Here is a 13774-nt window from a genome sequence, read left to right as displayed (position 1 = left end):
AGTCAAGGTATTGGAGTGGCCATCACAAAGCCCTGACCTCAATCCCATAGAAAATGTGTGGGCAGAACAGAAAAAGCGTGTGCGAGCAAGGAGGCCTACAAACCTGACTCAGTTACACCAGCTCTGTCAGGAGGTATGGGCCAAAATTCACCCAACTTATTGTGGGAAGCTGGTGGAAGGCTACCCGAAACTTTGACCCAAGCTAAACATTTTAAAGACAATGTTACCAAATACATTTACATTTACATTTAAGTCATTTAGCAGACGCTCTTATCCAGAGCGACTTACAAATTGGTGCATTCACCTTATGATATCCAGAAATACCAACTGAGTGTATGTAAACTTCTGACCCACTGGGAATGTGATGAAAGAAATAAAAGCTGAAATAAATAATTCTCTCTACTATAATTCTGACATTTCACATTCTTAAAATAAAGTGGTGATCCTAACTGACCTAAGACAGGGAATTTTTACTAGGATTAAACACCAGGAATTGTGAAAAACTGAGTTTAATGTATTTGGCTAAGGTGTATGTAAACTTCCGACTTCAACTGTAGATTGAGATGACACACATTCACTTACGGATGACACACACACATAAGCGAAGCATCAGACGCTCGTAGCCTCCTTGGCGTGTGTTAGAAATTCAGCTAAAGTACATCTGAGAATGAAGTGCTGAGGTAAAGAGACGAAAGAGTTGGAAACAGAGAAGAGTGAGAGAGAAAAAATGGAAAGCGATAAATAGAGATACAAAACAGTGGGAAACAGAAAGAGTGAAAAAGAGAGAAAGAAAACATAAAAAGAGAAAGATACGGAGTGGGAAACGTAGAGAAATAAAAAAGGAGATACAATGACTATTTTCTGCCTCCCCTGTGCTCTTGCTGCCAGGTATTTAACAGAAGTGGCTGAGTGCTGACCCATACTGAACCCGCAGGCTGGAGCCAGAGAGAGAGAGAACCAGAGAGCCAGGGTGTCTGAGCAGCTCAGTCCTCCCAGCTGCGGGTCTCTTTGTCCCAGCCTCACAGAGGTCGGCACAGGAGGAGCCTGCAGAGCAGCTCAACCCTTTTAAAGTCTACCTGCCTTTCTTTACCCTTTCTTAACTCCAAGCCTCTCTAACTGCTAGGGGATGAGAGAGAGGTAGAGGACAGGGAGAGAAAGAGGGGATGAGAGACTGGGAGAGAGAGAGGGAGAGGGAGAGAAAGAGCGAGAGAAAGAGCGAGAGAAAGAGCGAGAGAAAGAGAGCGAGAAAAAGGAACACAAATGAACAAGAGAGAGGGGGAGGGAGTGATGGCACAAAAGAATGACAGGAGAGGGAGAAAGAGAGTTGTGAGGAGGCCAGGTCTCTGAGCAGCTCAGTACTTCTCTTCCCTCCACCAAAGACTTTAAGGGCCCAGCCGTGCCTGTCTTAAGTGGCAGTGTACCAGGGGGCATGGACGTGGCAATCTGGCAGGGCTTAGACAGACTGGCTCCAGCTTAGGGAACACTAGGTCAGGAACACACAGGCATAGGCTCTGCCCCCTAGTTTGCTACTTGGAGTAGAATGGTGTAGAACTTGAACCGTATAGCAGTTGTGCAGTGTGACTACTCAAAGTGCAGTAGAACTTCAATACTTGAACCCTAGCAATGTGACTTTGATGCTCCACTGAGCTAAATGGAACGGAGATGGACCAATGATGCATTATGGGTAGGATTTATTATTAAGGAGTGCTATGATGTACTTGGAGGATGGCCATTTCCTATAGGACAGTGGCTTCAGATGAATGTGCTCCAAGGATATTAGATCAGTATTTCTGGTAGGGTATAGAGTGGGTTATTTAGCACGTATAAGCACTTGGATAGCTTTTGTTTGATGTTAGAGTTGAGTGACAAAATGGCAGACCCCCTCCAACCTAGTCATTGGACTGAATTCCAGTCAAATCAGATGTGTATAAAATGTTATTGAAAAGGGAAAAAAAGATGTCATAGGTAGGGGTACAGGATGGGGACGGGAAGGGTACGGGAAGAGTACAGGATGGGTACGGGATGGGTACGGGAAGGGTACGGGAAGGGGACGGGAAGGGGACGGGAAGGGGACGGGATGGGTACAGGATGGGTACAGGATGGGTACAGGATGGGGACGGGAAGGGTACGGGAAGGGGACGGGAAGGGGACGGGATGGGTACGGGATGGGTACGGGATGGGTACAGGATGGGGATGGGTACGGGAAGGGGACGGGAAGGGGACGGGAAGGGGACGGGAAGGGGACGGGATGGGTACAGGATGGGTACAGGATGGGTACAGGATGGGGACGGGAAGGGTACGGGAAGGGTACGGGAAGGGGACGGGAAGGGGACGGGATGGGTACAGGATGGGGACGGGAAGGGGACGGGATGGGTACGGGATGGGTACAGGATGGGTACGGGAAGGGGACGGGATGGGTACGGGATGGGTACGGGATGGGTACGGGAAGGGGACGGGATGGGGACGGGATGGGGACGGGAAGGGGACGGGATGGGGACGGGATGGGTACGGGATGGGTACAGGATGGGGACGGGAAGGGGACGGGATGGGTACGGGATGGGTACGGGATGGGTACGGGAAGGGGACGGGAAGGGGACGGGATGGGGACGGGATGGGTACAGGATGGGGACGGGAAGGGGACGGGATGGGTACGGGATGGGTACGGGATGGGTACGGGAAGGGGACGGGATGGGGACGGGATGGGTACGGGATGGGTACAGGATGGGGACGGGAAGGGGACGGGATGGGTACGGGATGGGTACGGGATGGGGACGGGACGGGAAGGGGACGGGATGGGTACGGGATGGGTACAGGATGGGTACGGGAAGGGGACGGGATGGGGACGGGATGGGTACGGGATGGGTACAGGATGGGGACGGGAAGGGGACGGGATGGGTACGGGATGGGTACGGGATGGGTACAGGATGGGTACGGGAAGGGGACGGGATGGGGACGGGATGGGTACGGGATGGGTACGGGAAGGGGACGGGAAGGGGACGGGATGGGTACGGGATGGGTACGGGATGGGTACGGGATGGGTACGGGAAGGGGACGGGAAGGGGACGGGATGGGTACGGGATGGGTACGGGATGGGTACGGGATGGGTACGGGATGGGGACGGGAAGGGGACGGGATGGGTACGGGATGGGTACGGGATGGGTACAGGAGGGGGACAGGAAGGGGACGGGAAGGGGACGGGATGGGGACGGGAAGGGGACGGGATGGGTACAGGAGGGGGACGGGAAGGGGACGGGATGGGTACAGGAGGGGGACGGGAAGGGGACGGGATGGGTACAGGAGGGGGACAGGAAGGGGACTGGATGGGTACGGGAAGGGTACGGGAAGGGGACGGAATGGGTACGGGATGGGTACGGGAAGGGGACGGGATGGGTACGGGATGGGTACGGGATGGGGACGGGAAGGGTACGGGATGGGTACGGGATGGGGACGGGAAGGGGATGGGATGGGTACGGGAGGGGGACTGGAAGGGGACTGAAAGGGGACGGGAGGTGGACGGGAGGGGGGAGGGGTAAAAGAGGGGGACGTGAGGGGAAGGAGACGGGAGGGGGACGGGAGCCCTCATCAGGGAGACGGAGAGACAAGGAAAAGATTGCTTAAGCTAAGTGGGCTAAACCAGTGTACTTTGAAACAAAAGTATACACCTCACACACATGGTTATGGGCTTAAAATAAGAAGGTACCTGTTCCATGTCAGATATACAGTTGAAATGTATTCAGTTTTGAGTTTGTATCCCAATATTACACTTTATATACATCACAGAAGACTGAAATATAACAAAACCGTTTGACATAGAAACATAGATTTTCAGCAGGTTTTTGAAGTAATCTTTATTAATTATGAAATATATGCATTACAATGGGGGAGAGAGAGAGGGAGAGAGAGAGAGAGAGAGAGAGAGAGAGAGAGAGAGAGAGAGAGAGAGAGAGAGAGAGAGAGAGAGAGAGAGAGAGAGAGAGAGAGAGAGAGAGAGAGAGGGAGAGAGAGAGAGAGAGAGAGAGAGAGAGAGAGAGAGAGAGAGAGAGAGAGAAGAGAGAGAGAGAGAGAGAGAGAGAGAGAGAGAGAGAGAGAGAGAGAGAGAGAGAGAGAGAGAGAGAGATTCCAGATGTGTGTCCTGTCCAAGGGCATCTGTCTGCAGGGGAGAGGTGATATATGTAGATTTGATATCCCACCACACACATACCTCTCCCCATGGTGCTAGTCAATCACGCTTCCCTTGCCCTTCCCCTGGCATCACCAGCCTCCCTGGGTGCCAGGCGCTGCCCACCACAGCCATGAATCTAACCCAGGCATCCGCTCTGGGCTACCGGAGAGGGCAAGCTAGCCTGCGGCCTTCCAGGCATGGTGGTCCTCTCTCTCTTTGTCAGTTACCTTGGCTACTCAGTGTTCAGTCCCTGTTGAGAACTTGCCAGTACTCTAGCTAAAGATCTATTAGGAATGCTAGAGCATAGAGTTATATAGAGTATATTCTACAGGTAACCTCCAACATAAAGTATCTTAACAGGGCATTGGACCACCACAAGCCAAAACAGCTTCAATGCACCTTGGTATAGATTCTACAAGTGTCTGGAACTCTATTGGAGGGATGTGCCACCGTTCTTCCACGAGAAATTCCATCATTTGTTGTTTTGTTGATGGTGGTGGAAAACTCTCCAGAATCTCCCATAAGTGTTTAATTGGGTTGAGATCTGGTGACTGAGACGGCCATGGCATATAGCTTAAATCATTTTCATGCTCATCAAACCATTGAGTGACCCCTCGTGCCCTGTGGATGGGGGCATTGTCATCCTAAGAGGGCATAGCCACGGTAGACAAAATAATGGGCTGCCCAGCATTTTTATACATGACCCTAAGCATGATGGGATGTTAATTGCTTAATGAAATCAGAAACCACACCCTTGTTTCATTATACTTTGTATCCCTCATTTACTCAACTGCCCTATTATTTTGGCAGTTGCCTGTACATTCTGACTCACCAACATACCCAACAGCTAGCTAATCATACTGGTGGAGGAGAAAAGCTTCCCACACTCACGCATGCATTATCGCTTCTCTAGAGAGACACATATCAACACATGCTGTGTAGTGGACACACACACACACACACACACACAGAGAGAGAAAGTCAAAGGTTTGGACACACCTACTCATTCAAGGGATTTTCTTGATTTGTACTATAGAATAATAGTGAAGACATCAAAGCTATGAAATAACATGTGCTGAGCACTTGTTGGCTGCTTTTCCTTCACTCTGCGGTCCAACTCATCTCAAACCATCTCAATTGGGTTGAGGTCAGGTGATTGTGGAGGCAAGGTCATTTGATGGAGCACCCATCACTCTTCTTCTAGGTCAAATAGCCCTTACACAGCCTGGAGGTGTGTTGAAAAACAAACGATAGTCCCACTATGCGCAAATCAGATGGGATGGCTTATTGCTGTAGAAGGCTGTGGTAGCCATGCTGGTTAAGTGTGCCTTGAATTCTAAATAAATCACAGACAGTGTCACCAGCAAAGCACCCCCACACCATCACACCTCCTACTCCATGCTTCATGGTGGGAACCACACATACGGAGATCATCTATTCACCTGCTCTGCGTCTCACAGAGACACGGCGGTTGGAACCAAAAATCTCAAATTTGGACTCATCAGACCAAAGGACAGATTTCCACCAGTCTAATGTCCATTACTCGTGTTTCTTGGCCCAAGCAAATCTCTTCTTATTATTGGTGTCCTTTAGTAGTGGTTTCATTGCAGCAATTCGACCATGAAGGCCTGATTCATGCAGTCTTCTCTGAACAGTTGATGTTGAGATGTGTCTGTTACTTGAACTCTGTGAAGCATTTATTTGGGCTGCAATTTCTGAGGCTGGTAACTTTAATGAACTTATCCTCTGCAGCAAGTCTGGATCTTCCTTTCCTGTGGCGGTCCTCATGAGAGCCAGTTTCATCATAGCGCTTGATGGTTTTTCCAAATTGACTGACCTTCATGTCTTAAAGTAATGGTGGACTGTCATTTCTCTTTGCTTATTTTAGCTAGGCAAATTATTTTAGCTATTCTTGACCTAATATAGACTTGGTCTTTTACCAAATAGAGCTATCCTCTGTATACCACCCCTACTGACTTGCTTAGTTAAATTAAGGTTAAAAAAAACATATACACTACCGTTCAAATGTTTGGGGTCACTTAGAAATATCCTTGTTTTTGAAAGAAAAGCAAAAAAAAATGTCCGTTAAAATAACATCAAATTGATCAGAAATACAGTATAGACATTTAATAGTAGCCGCAAAACACCAGTCTCAACGTCAACAGTGAAGAGGCGACTCTGGGATGCTGGCCCTCTAGGCAGAGTTGCAAAGAAATAGCCACATCTCAGACTGGCCAATAAAAAGAACAGATTAAGATGGGCAAAAGAACACAGACACTGGACAGAGGAACTCTGCCTAGAGGCCAGCATCCCGGAGTTGCCTCTTCACTGTTGACGTTGAGACTTGTGCTTTGCGGGTACTATTTAATGAAGCTGCCAGTTGAGGACTTGCGAGGCGTCTGTTTCTCAAACTGGACACTCTAATGTACTTGTCCTCTTGCTCAGTTGTGCACCGGGGCCTCCCACTCCTCTTTCTATTCTGGTTAGAGACAGTTTGCGCTGTTCTGCGAAGGGAGTAGTACACAGCGTTGTACGAGATCTTCAGTTTCTTGCCGATTTCTCGCATGGAATAGCCTTAATTTCTCAGAACAAGAATAGACTGATGAGTTTCAGAAGAAAGTTCTTTGTTTCTGGCCATTTTGAGCCTGTAATCGAACCCACAAATGCTGATGCTCCAGATACTCAACTAGTTCAAAGAAGGCCAGTTGTATTGCTTCTTTAATAAGGATTTTTCAGCTGTGCTGGGCAAATTGTGCGCCACCCTATGAGACTCCCAATCACGGCTTGGGGCCTCCGCTTGTCGTTTGTTGATCCTGCTGCAGTTATTTTCCACTCGTTGTTGTTGACGAGACTTGATCAAGGGGCTGTTTCCGCTATTGTGTTTGCCATTGAGGAGCTAAAACACACGCGCTTAGACACACACACACACACACAGATACACACAGGCATTTTACAAGCATTTTGCTACACCCACAATAACATCTGCTAAACACGTGTATGTGACCATTAAAATTCGATATCATTTGATTTAAGGCGCACACACACACTCCACTGTCGATGCTTAACACGCCCCCCTCCTGTATCTTCCCCATTTCTGATTAGTCAAACACCTGGGGGCTCCCTGGGGAGCTGGGGGGAGAGAGGAGGATATTCTTAAACCCTAAATCTCCCCTTCTATCTTCCCTCTGCAGCTATGGAGGAAGGGATGGCAAGAATAATTAACTAATAAACGTGACAATGGATGACATGGGCAGATATACCCCGGATGACTTTTAATCTCCTCATTGTAATCTAATTATGGACTTTGTGCTATTTTGGTGGGAACCCCTGCTTCTCAACCTCCCTCTACTGAGAGGAGACACTGTGCCTCGTAGGATATTTCCTCGAGGTAAATCCATGATCTAACCTGATAAATTTCCCCTACATAGATTAAGATCAAAGATTACTTCAAAGGAGGAAGAAAGGACAGATGCCGTATAGAAAAACTGTATTTTGAAAAAAGCCATGGAGTTTTACTAAAACGTCTGCAGTGGTCAGATACTACCACTAGAGGGAGGGCTTTATAACTCAGAGATGCTGAACTAGGTTGTTCAATGTTAGTAGAAGGGAGGGTTGCCAGACTGCCTAAGGCATGCCTCTTTCGATGCTGTGCCCAGTTTCTGGGAGGGAGGGAGGGAGGGAGGGAGGGAGGGAGGGAGGGAGGGAGGGAGGGAGGGAGGGAGGGAGGGAGGGAGGGAGGGAGGGAGGGAGGGAGGGAGGGAGGGAGGGAGGGAGGGAGGGAGGGAGGGAGGGACTAGGAGACGGATATGTCTAGGGAGAGAGGTGAACACACCCTCACGTATTGATTCATCTTACTAAGGACCACTGCCTCCCACTACAGTATTTATTTTCTTTCTCTCCTTTTCTCTTTCTGTCTCTCATCCTCTTTCTGTTTATCCTTCTCTCTGTCGCTGCATCTCTCCAACTCTGCCTCTGTGTGTATCTCCCTCTAATCTGCTTAGCTGCAGAGTGCTGGCATTGCTGTTAAATGGGTTGTGAGTGGAGAGAGGAGCTCTATAATTGCAGCACTGGCTTTGCACAGGCCAATCTCCTAGGGCTACCTGGAGATTCTCATGTGAGCTATACGACACACACACTCACACACACACCCCTCGTCTGGCCTGTATGTTGTGCTGCATGCAAATGATTGTGACTCATGTTTTCCCCCTACACCTTCTGAAACTCTCACCTCTTTCTCCAATTCTATACTCACGATCTGTCTGTCATCTCTCCCTTTGACGTCTTTGTTTCTCTCCCCTCCTCCTATCCACCTCTTCTCGTCCCCTCCGTCACCCTGTCAGGTCTATACCCCCTCCTCCATACTCTTTCCTGCCTTCTCTCTTTCTCTCTCTCTCACACACACACACACACACACACACACGCACACACGCACGCACGCACGCACGCACGCACGCACGCACGCACACAGACATACCTCTCCGTAGTTGACATGTTGTACTACACACACAGGCCTGTGTATAGAGACTACTGGGGAGTGGACCTGGGTACTGCAGAACTGAGTGTGTATATAAAGCACTGTAGTGATTAGAAGGGCAAAGAGAAGCGCAATTAGCTACATAGTCAAGGACAAACGGCACGTAATCAATCTACCCACGCCTTACGTTACGCCCCTACCTTTTACCTGACCGCGGCTATAGCTGCTCCAGCACCATCCATGTTGCAGCACATGATTTAGGGTACAGCGCTCGGGAGTGTTATCATGCCATCTTTCAGGCTTTCTTGTCTTATGTGTCTTCTCACCCCAGGCATCACTCTACAGCTGCAGAAGCTCTCAGGATCCTGACTCTAAACTGTCTGATCCAGAGGTGGAATTTGATTGAAACGATGAGGGAGATAATAATTTTAGCTCGGCTAAATGCTATCGTGCAGTTTAATGGAACAAAAATGAAGTGCTTTTGACATGCTGATGAGATGATGGCAATTATGCAGTACCGTTGATGAGCCCCTGATTATTACGCTGAAAAAAAAGCCCTTGATAAGTTATGGATGTATGAATAAACAGAGCTTAAATCCACAGAGGGCTTTCCATTTACCCAAAAGTGAACAAGTTGGAATTAGTGTTGCGTTATGAGATTTGAAGTTTCTGAGCTGAGCACAGAGACTTGCCTCTAAGGATGGTTGCGTGGGATCTCGAACAAAAATGTCTTCCTGGTATTAACCATGAAATGTGTTAAGTACTTTGTGCTTGGGTCTCTGAATATGAAATATGTAATGGTTGATGATGAATACATGAAAATGTTTGAATAATGTAATGGTGATGTTAATGCATATGATATTGCTAGAAATGAATGCTTTTTATTTTGGGGTTTGACATATGTTATGGATTAGTAGTATTGATTTAATTGATGTTATTGATTTTCACTGTCCACCAAGCTATTCACTTTGCCAGGTATCCATTTATACTAATAGACTATTTCTAAATTATTCATAAATATGTTTAACTTATCGGACTCATAACCAAAACAACAATTTAAACCTGAGGTAACTAGAATGCTGTCTAACCAATCCAAACCAGTCCTCAAAAATCTACTACTTCCTGAAACTACATAAAGCTGATTTTAACATACATAACCTTGCTAAACCTTTTGCCATGTTGCCCTTTCTCTAACCTTTAACCTTTGAACCTTTGACCTTCCAGATATTAACCTGCTGCCCTCTGTCTTTTCCAAATTCTCTAAAGGGAACTTTGATAATGAGCGCCTGGCTATTGCTAGACAAAGAATCCCATACCGGCTTGGTCGGGTAGTTGACGAGTGGCTACTCGACAAAGGTAACTAAAAAAAAAACTTAACACTCCACTAATGACCTAACCACTTAATCACCGATAACCACTGCTCTGGAGGAGGTGCAGTCCACGCAACAAAGGTGGATGTGATTGGCACTTTCCGGTTCCCCTGATTCACATATGTCCCATGCGATTGGCTTATGACCATAATCATCCGTCTCAATTCACCATTCAGTAGTACATCAATAACACATTTAAACATGTAACTATTGCAACATTAGCATATCTACTACAGTTTTACTGTTCACTTCAGCAGATTTCAGTTCTTGCCCCCTGAAAGCAACTAGTTAGATCTGCTCATTCTATCTAGTAATTGGCCACATCGAAGTTTGCAAATTGATCACAACCTTATTAATAATCGTATGATGCTACAGTACCTTACACATTCTTCATAGCATTACAATGAAGGTACTGAACTACAGAGTCAGTAGTAAGGGTTACACTAGACAGGGGAACCATGTCCAAGGCACCTTGACATGGGGCTGCATCTCTTCAGAGTCCTAACTTACCAATAACCCCAACATAACCCCCCAGTAACCAACCAGACAAGATGGAAATAGACAGATCCGATTGGTTCCCTTCTGCTTCACTTCCTGTGTCTGTTGTTTGCTGTTGTGAAGTTGCATTAATTATGGTGATTATTATTCAAATTCCTATTCACAAAAGTGACAAATGGAGGAAGAAAGAACAAGCACTTAATTCTTTTTTGACACTCCGGAGAAAAGTAGCCACCTGAAAGTCATTAAAAGTTAAAGGGACTGTTTAATGTATTTTATGGACTTTGCTAATAAGCCTACAGTTTATTGTGTCAGCCTCATTCTGTCCGGCAACAATGAGCACGATCGATCTGCAGTTTGGATCCGACTAAAAGTGACAACTCTTTAACCCTTTGAGTGCCAAACATCCCCGACCTCTTTGTCCTGTGTTGTGTGTTTGTGCCGCTGAAAGGTGGCTGATTCTAAAAAACTCCCCCAACGGAGGTGTGGCCTTTATTAATCCTCCTCCCCTCCCCCTTTCATTCCATCTCTCTGGCGACAGTTACCACAGTCACACCACAATATCAGCCATTTCAAATCAGTGCTAGCTAGTTTCGCTGTTATAGCACAATAATGGGCCGTCCACACCTAGCAGGATAACTAGCGACAACTATGGGGTGTAGATGGGCCTTATTAAGTCACGTAAAACGATACTCCAGAAGTACTGAGAGTCGGGCTCTTAGCAACGTTTTAATGCTACTTATTTTGTGACTGCTAGTTTCAGTCCGCATATTGGTTAGTTGACTTAGATTCAAATGCGTTGATATCAGCCGTCACAACACAGTCAAATATGACTCATTGAGGGAAATGAGTCGAAATCATGAATCTCTGCGGTTGTCTGAAAGCTTCACCCACGTTTTGTATTCCGTTTGTGTGACTAATAATTGTGCCATGAATTAATCACATTTTACATCTTCTAATTAGCTGTGGGCAGGCTGTTCTTTGAAATTGTATTGTAAGTGATTACACGTATACGAGGAAAGATTCGACATAAACTCATTTGTATTTATGTGAGAGTCAAACAAGATAATTCAGCTTTCCCATGTTAATTTGATAAAAACAGAACCAGTAAACTGCTCATTTCATGTCATTAGGATTAATAGATCAAATTCACATGTTGGATAGAATCAGAATATCACAACCAGAATCAGCTGAACAAAAACACATATTTAAAAATCATACATTAATGAGGATGATTTGATATTACTTACCAACCAGATTTAGGGAAAAAATAATGATGTCACAATAAGTACCAAAGAAGCAACCGTGCCAGAGAAGGCTGAGGAGGCCAGTATAGAAACGCCAGTACCAATAAAGAAGAAGATGATGGAGGGAGGGGAAGTTCAAACTCAAAGGGTTAAAGTTAAAGTTACTTTGCTATGGAAACAGACAGCGATGACTCATGAGACCTAAACTAAGCAGAATCTAAACACATAACAGCAAACCAAACTCAACCCACACTAATTACTGAGGGCTGACTCTCCCCACACCACTCACATCCCAACAACACTATGAACAGAAGGCCAGTATGTTATTGACAATCACACCAAAAACATTCCTAGATAGAGGATCTGTCTTACCTTCTGGGCCATAGCTAGCACACAGCCAAGAAGCCCTCAGTCATAACCCGGTTATAAACATCTCTAACATCAAATAAAAAAAGACACATGTTATTGGTCGCATACACATTATTTTGCAGATCTTTTTGCAGGTGTAGTGAAATGCTTACGTTTGAGCTCAATTGGAACTGTCTAAATTCCTCCCAAACCTAGAACTTAGACAGGATACTTAGACAGGATACGTAGACAGGATATTAACAACTAAACTGCTAACTAAGTGCTTTGCTAACCCTAAACCATGACCAAGTAGTGTCAGAATACCCGACTCTCCCCTTACCCCTCCCCACCCCCCGAAACGCAAAACTCAGAGGGTTAAAAACAAAATAATTAACTTGAACACCAAATTCTAAGCACTGCATCTGAATCAAATTTTTGTTGCAAGTTTGGGATGAACCCTGCTACTACACAAGTGCTTCTTTGAGCATAAAGTTACAAGACTATAAGGTCCCTTTAACATTTACTGTCCCACATTAAATATGTTTGTGCCATTTGATAATGAACAAAAATGTGTTAAATGATATGTCAATCATATTTGCTGTGTGGGATGTACAATGCTGTGTGTTGAGTATGTATGTATGTATGTATGTATGTATGTATGTATGTATGTATGTATGTATGTATGTATGTATGTATGTATGTATGTATGTATGTATGTATGTATGTATGTATGTATGTATGTATGCATGAATGATGGAGAGTTTATCGTGTGGAGATTGCTGCCTGGTCTGTAATGGTCCAGATGGCATATATCTTATAGGGTTGGTCCTCCACACACCCCTGTTATTAAACTGTGGTCCAACCCTTAAATGGTCATTGCTTCAGATGTCTTGACCAGAGGGAAGCATACGTCAGCCCAGTGTGTCTCCTGAACTCATTGTCAGTCTGTGGTCAAGTGGTCAGTGTGGTCAAGTCTGAGGAACTGTATGACCACAGAGAATGGACATTTGCTCTCATTGATGTAAAAACTAGCTGGGGTAACTAGAGGAATGAAGAGTGGTTTATTTTGTGGCATAAAGATTGCATGAGATTGCATGCTACCTTAGAGCAATACACTTCCCCTAAAGTCAAGTGTGGAGTAGAATCAAGCCGAGGAAAAGGTAGGTAACACACACACACTCACACGCTTATCAATGCTCCCAACAGACTTTACTGGCTGAAGCAGGGAGGGCTTAGTAGGTATTACAATATCTCCCCTAGCCCAGAGCTGGCTGTTGGATCACACATCTCAGTGTGCAGCTCTCGTTCTCTGTTCTCCTCCAGACTTTGAGGCAGATCAGAGAGAACATCTCTGGCCCTCCCAGGGCCGCAGAATAAATCCAAAATGGCAGCACCTATAGGTATTCAATGGAGGGGGGAAAATAAGAGACTCAAGAGTTTTTAGCAGCTCAATCCAACCAAACTCGCTCGGATGTGCCCTCCTTTTCCCTTGTGCCTCGTTTCTCTCTCTCTCTCTCTCCCTCTCTCCCTCTCTCCCTCTCTCCCTCTCTCTCTCTCTCTCTCTCTCTCTCTCTCTCTCTCTCTCTCTCTCTCTCTCTCTCTCTCTCTCTCTCTCTCTCTCTCTCTCTCTCTCTCTCTCTCTCTCTCTCTCTCTCTCTCTCTCGCCTCATATCCC

At 46.2% G+C, this 13774-nt stretch overlaps 1 protein-coding gene across 17 annotated transcripts in view; it reads left to right on the top strand.

Annotated features, from left to right (window-relative positions):
• LOC139534958 (neurexin-2-like) overlaps nucleotides 1-13774 on the top strand; it is a 1135712-nt gene that overhangs the window by 1086415 nt on the left and 35523 nt on the right. For 10 of the 17 annotated variants that reach the window (XM_071334533.1, XM_071334520.1, XM_071334522.1 and 7 more), the window contains one exon: nucleotides 9903-9992. The exons of the other annotated variants lie outside the window; for them this stretch is intronic. In XM_071334533.1, the coding sequence (XP_071190634.1) occupies nucleotides 9903-9992 (90 nt within the window). The remainder of the gene's footprint in view (nucleotides 1-9902; nucleotides 9993-13774) is intronic. 17 annotated transcript variants of the gene reach the window in all.

Source organism: Salvelinus alpinus, chromosome 11, assembly GCF_045679555.1.
Source record: "Salvelinus alpinus chromosome 11, SLU_Salpinus.1, whole genome shotgun sequence".
Lineage (NCBI taxonomy): Eukaryota > Metazoa > Chordata > Actinopteri > Salmoniformes > Salmonidae > Salvelinus > Salvelinus alpinus.
The sequence above is the reverse complement of the archived record's forward strand: the minus strand, read 5'-3'. Positions and strand labels throughout refer to the sequence as shown.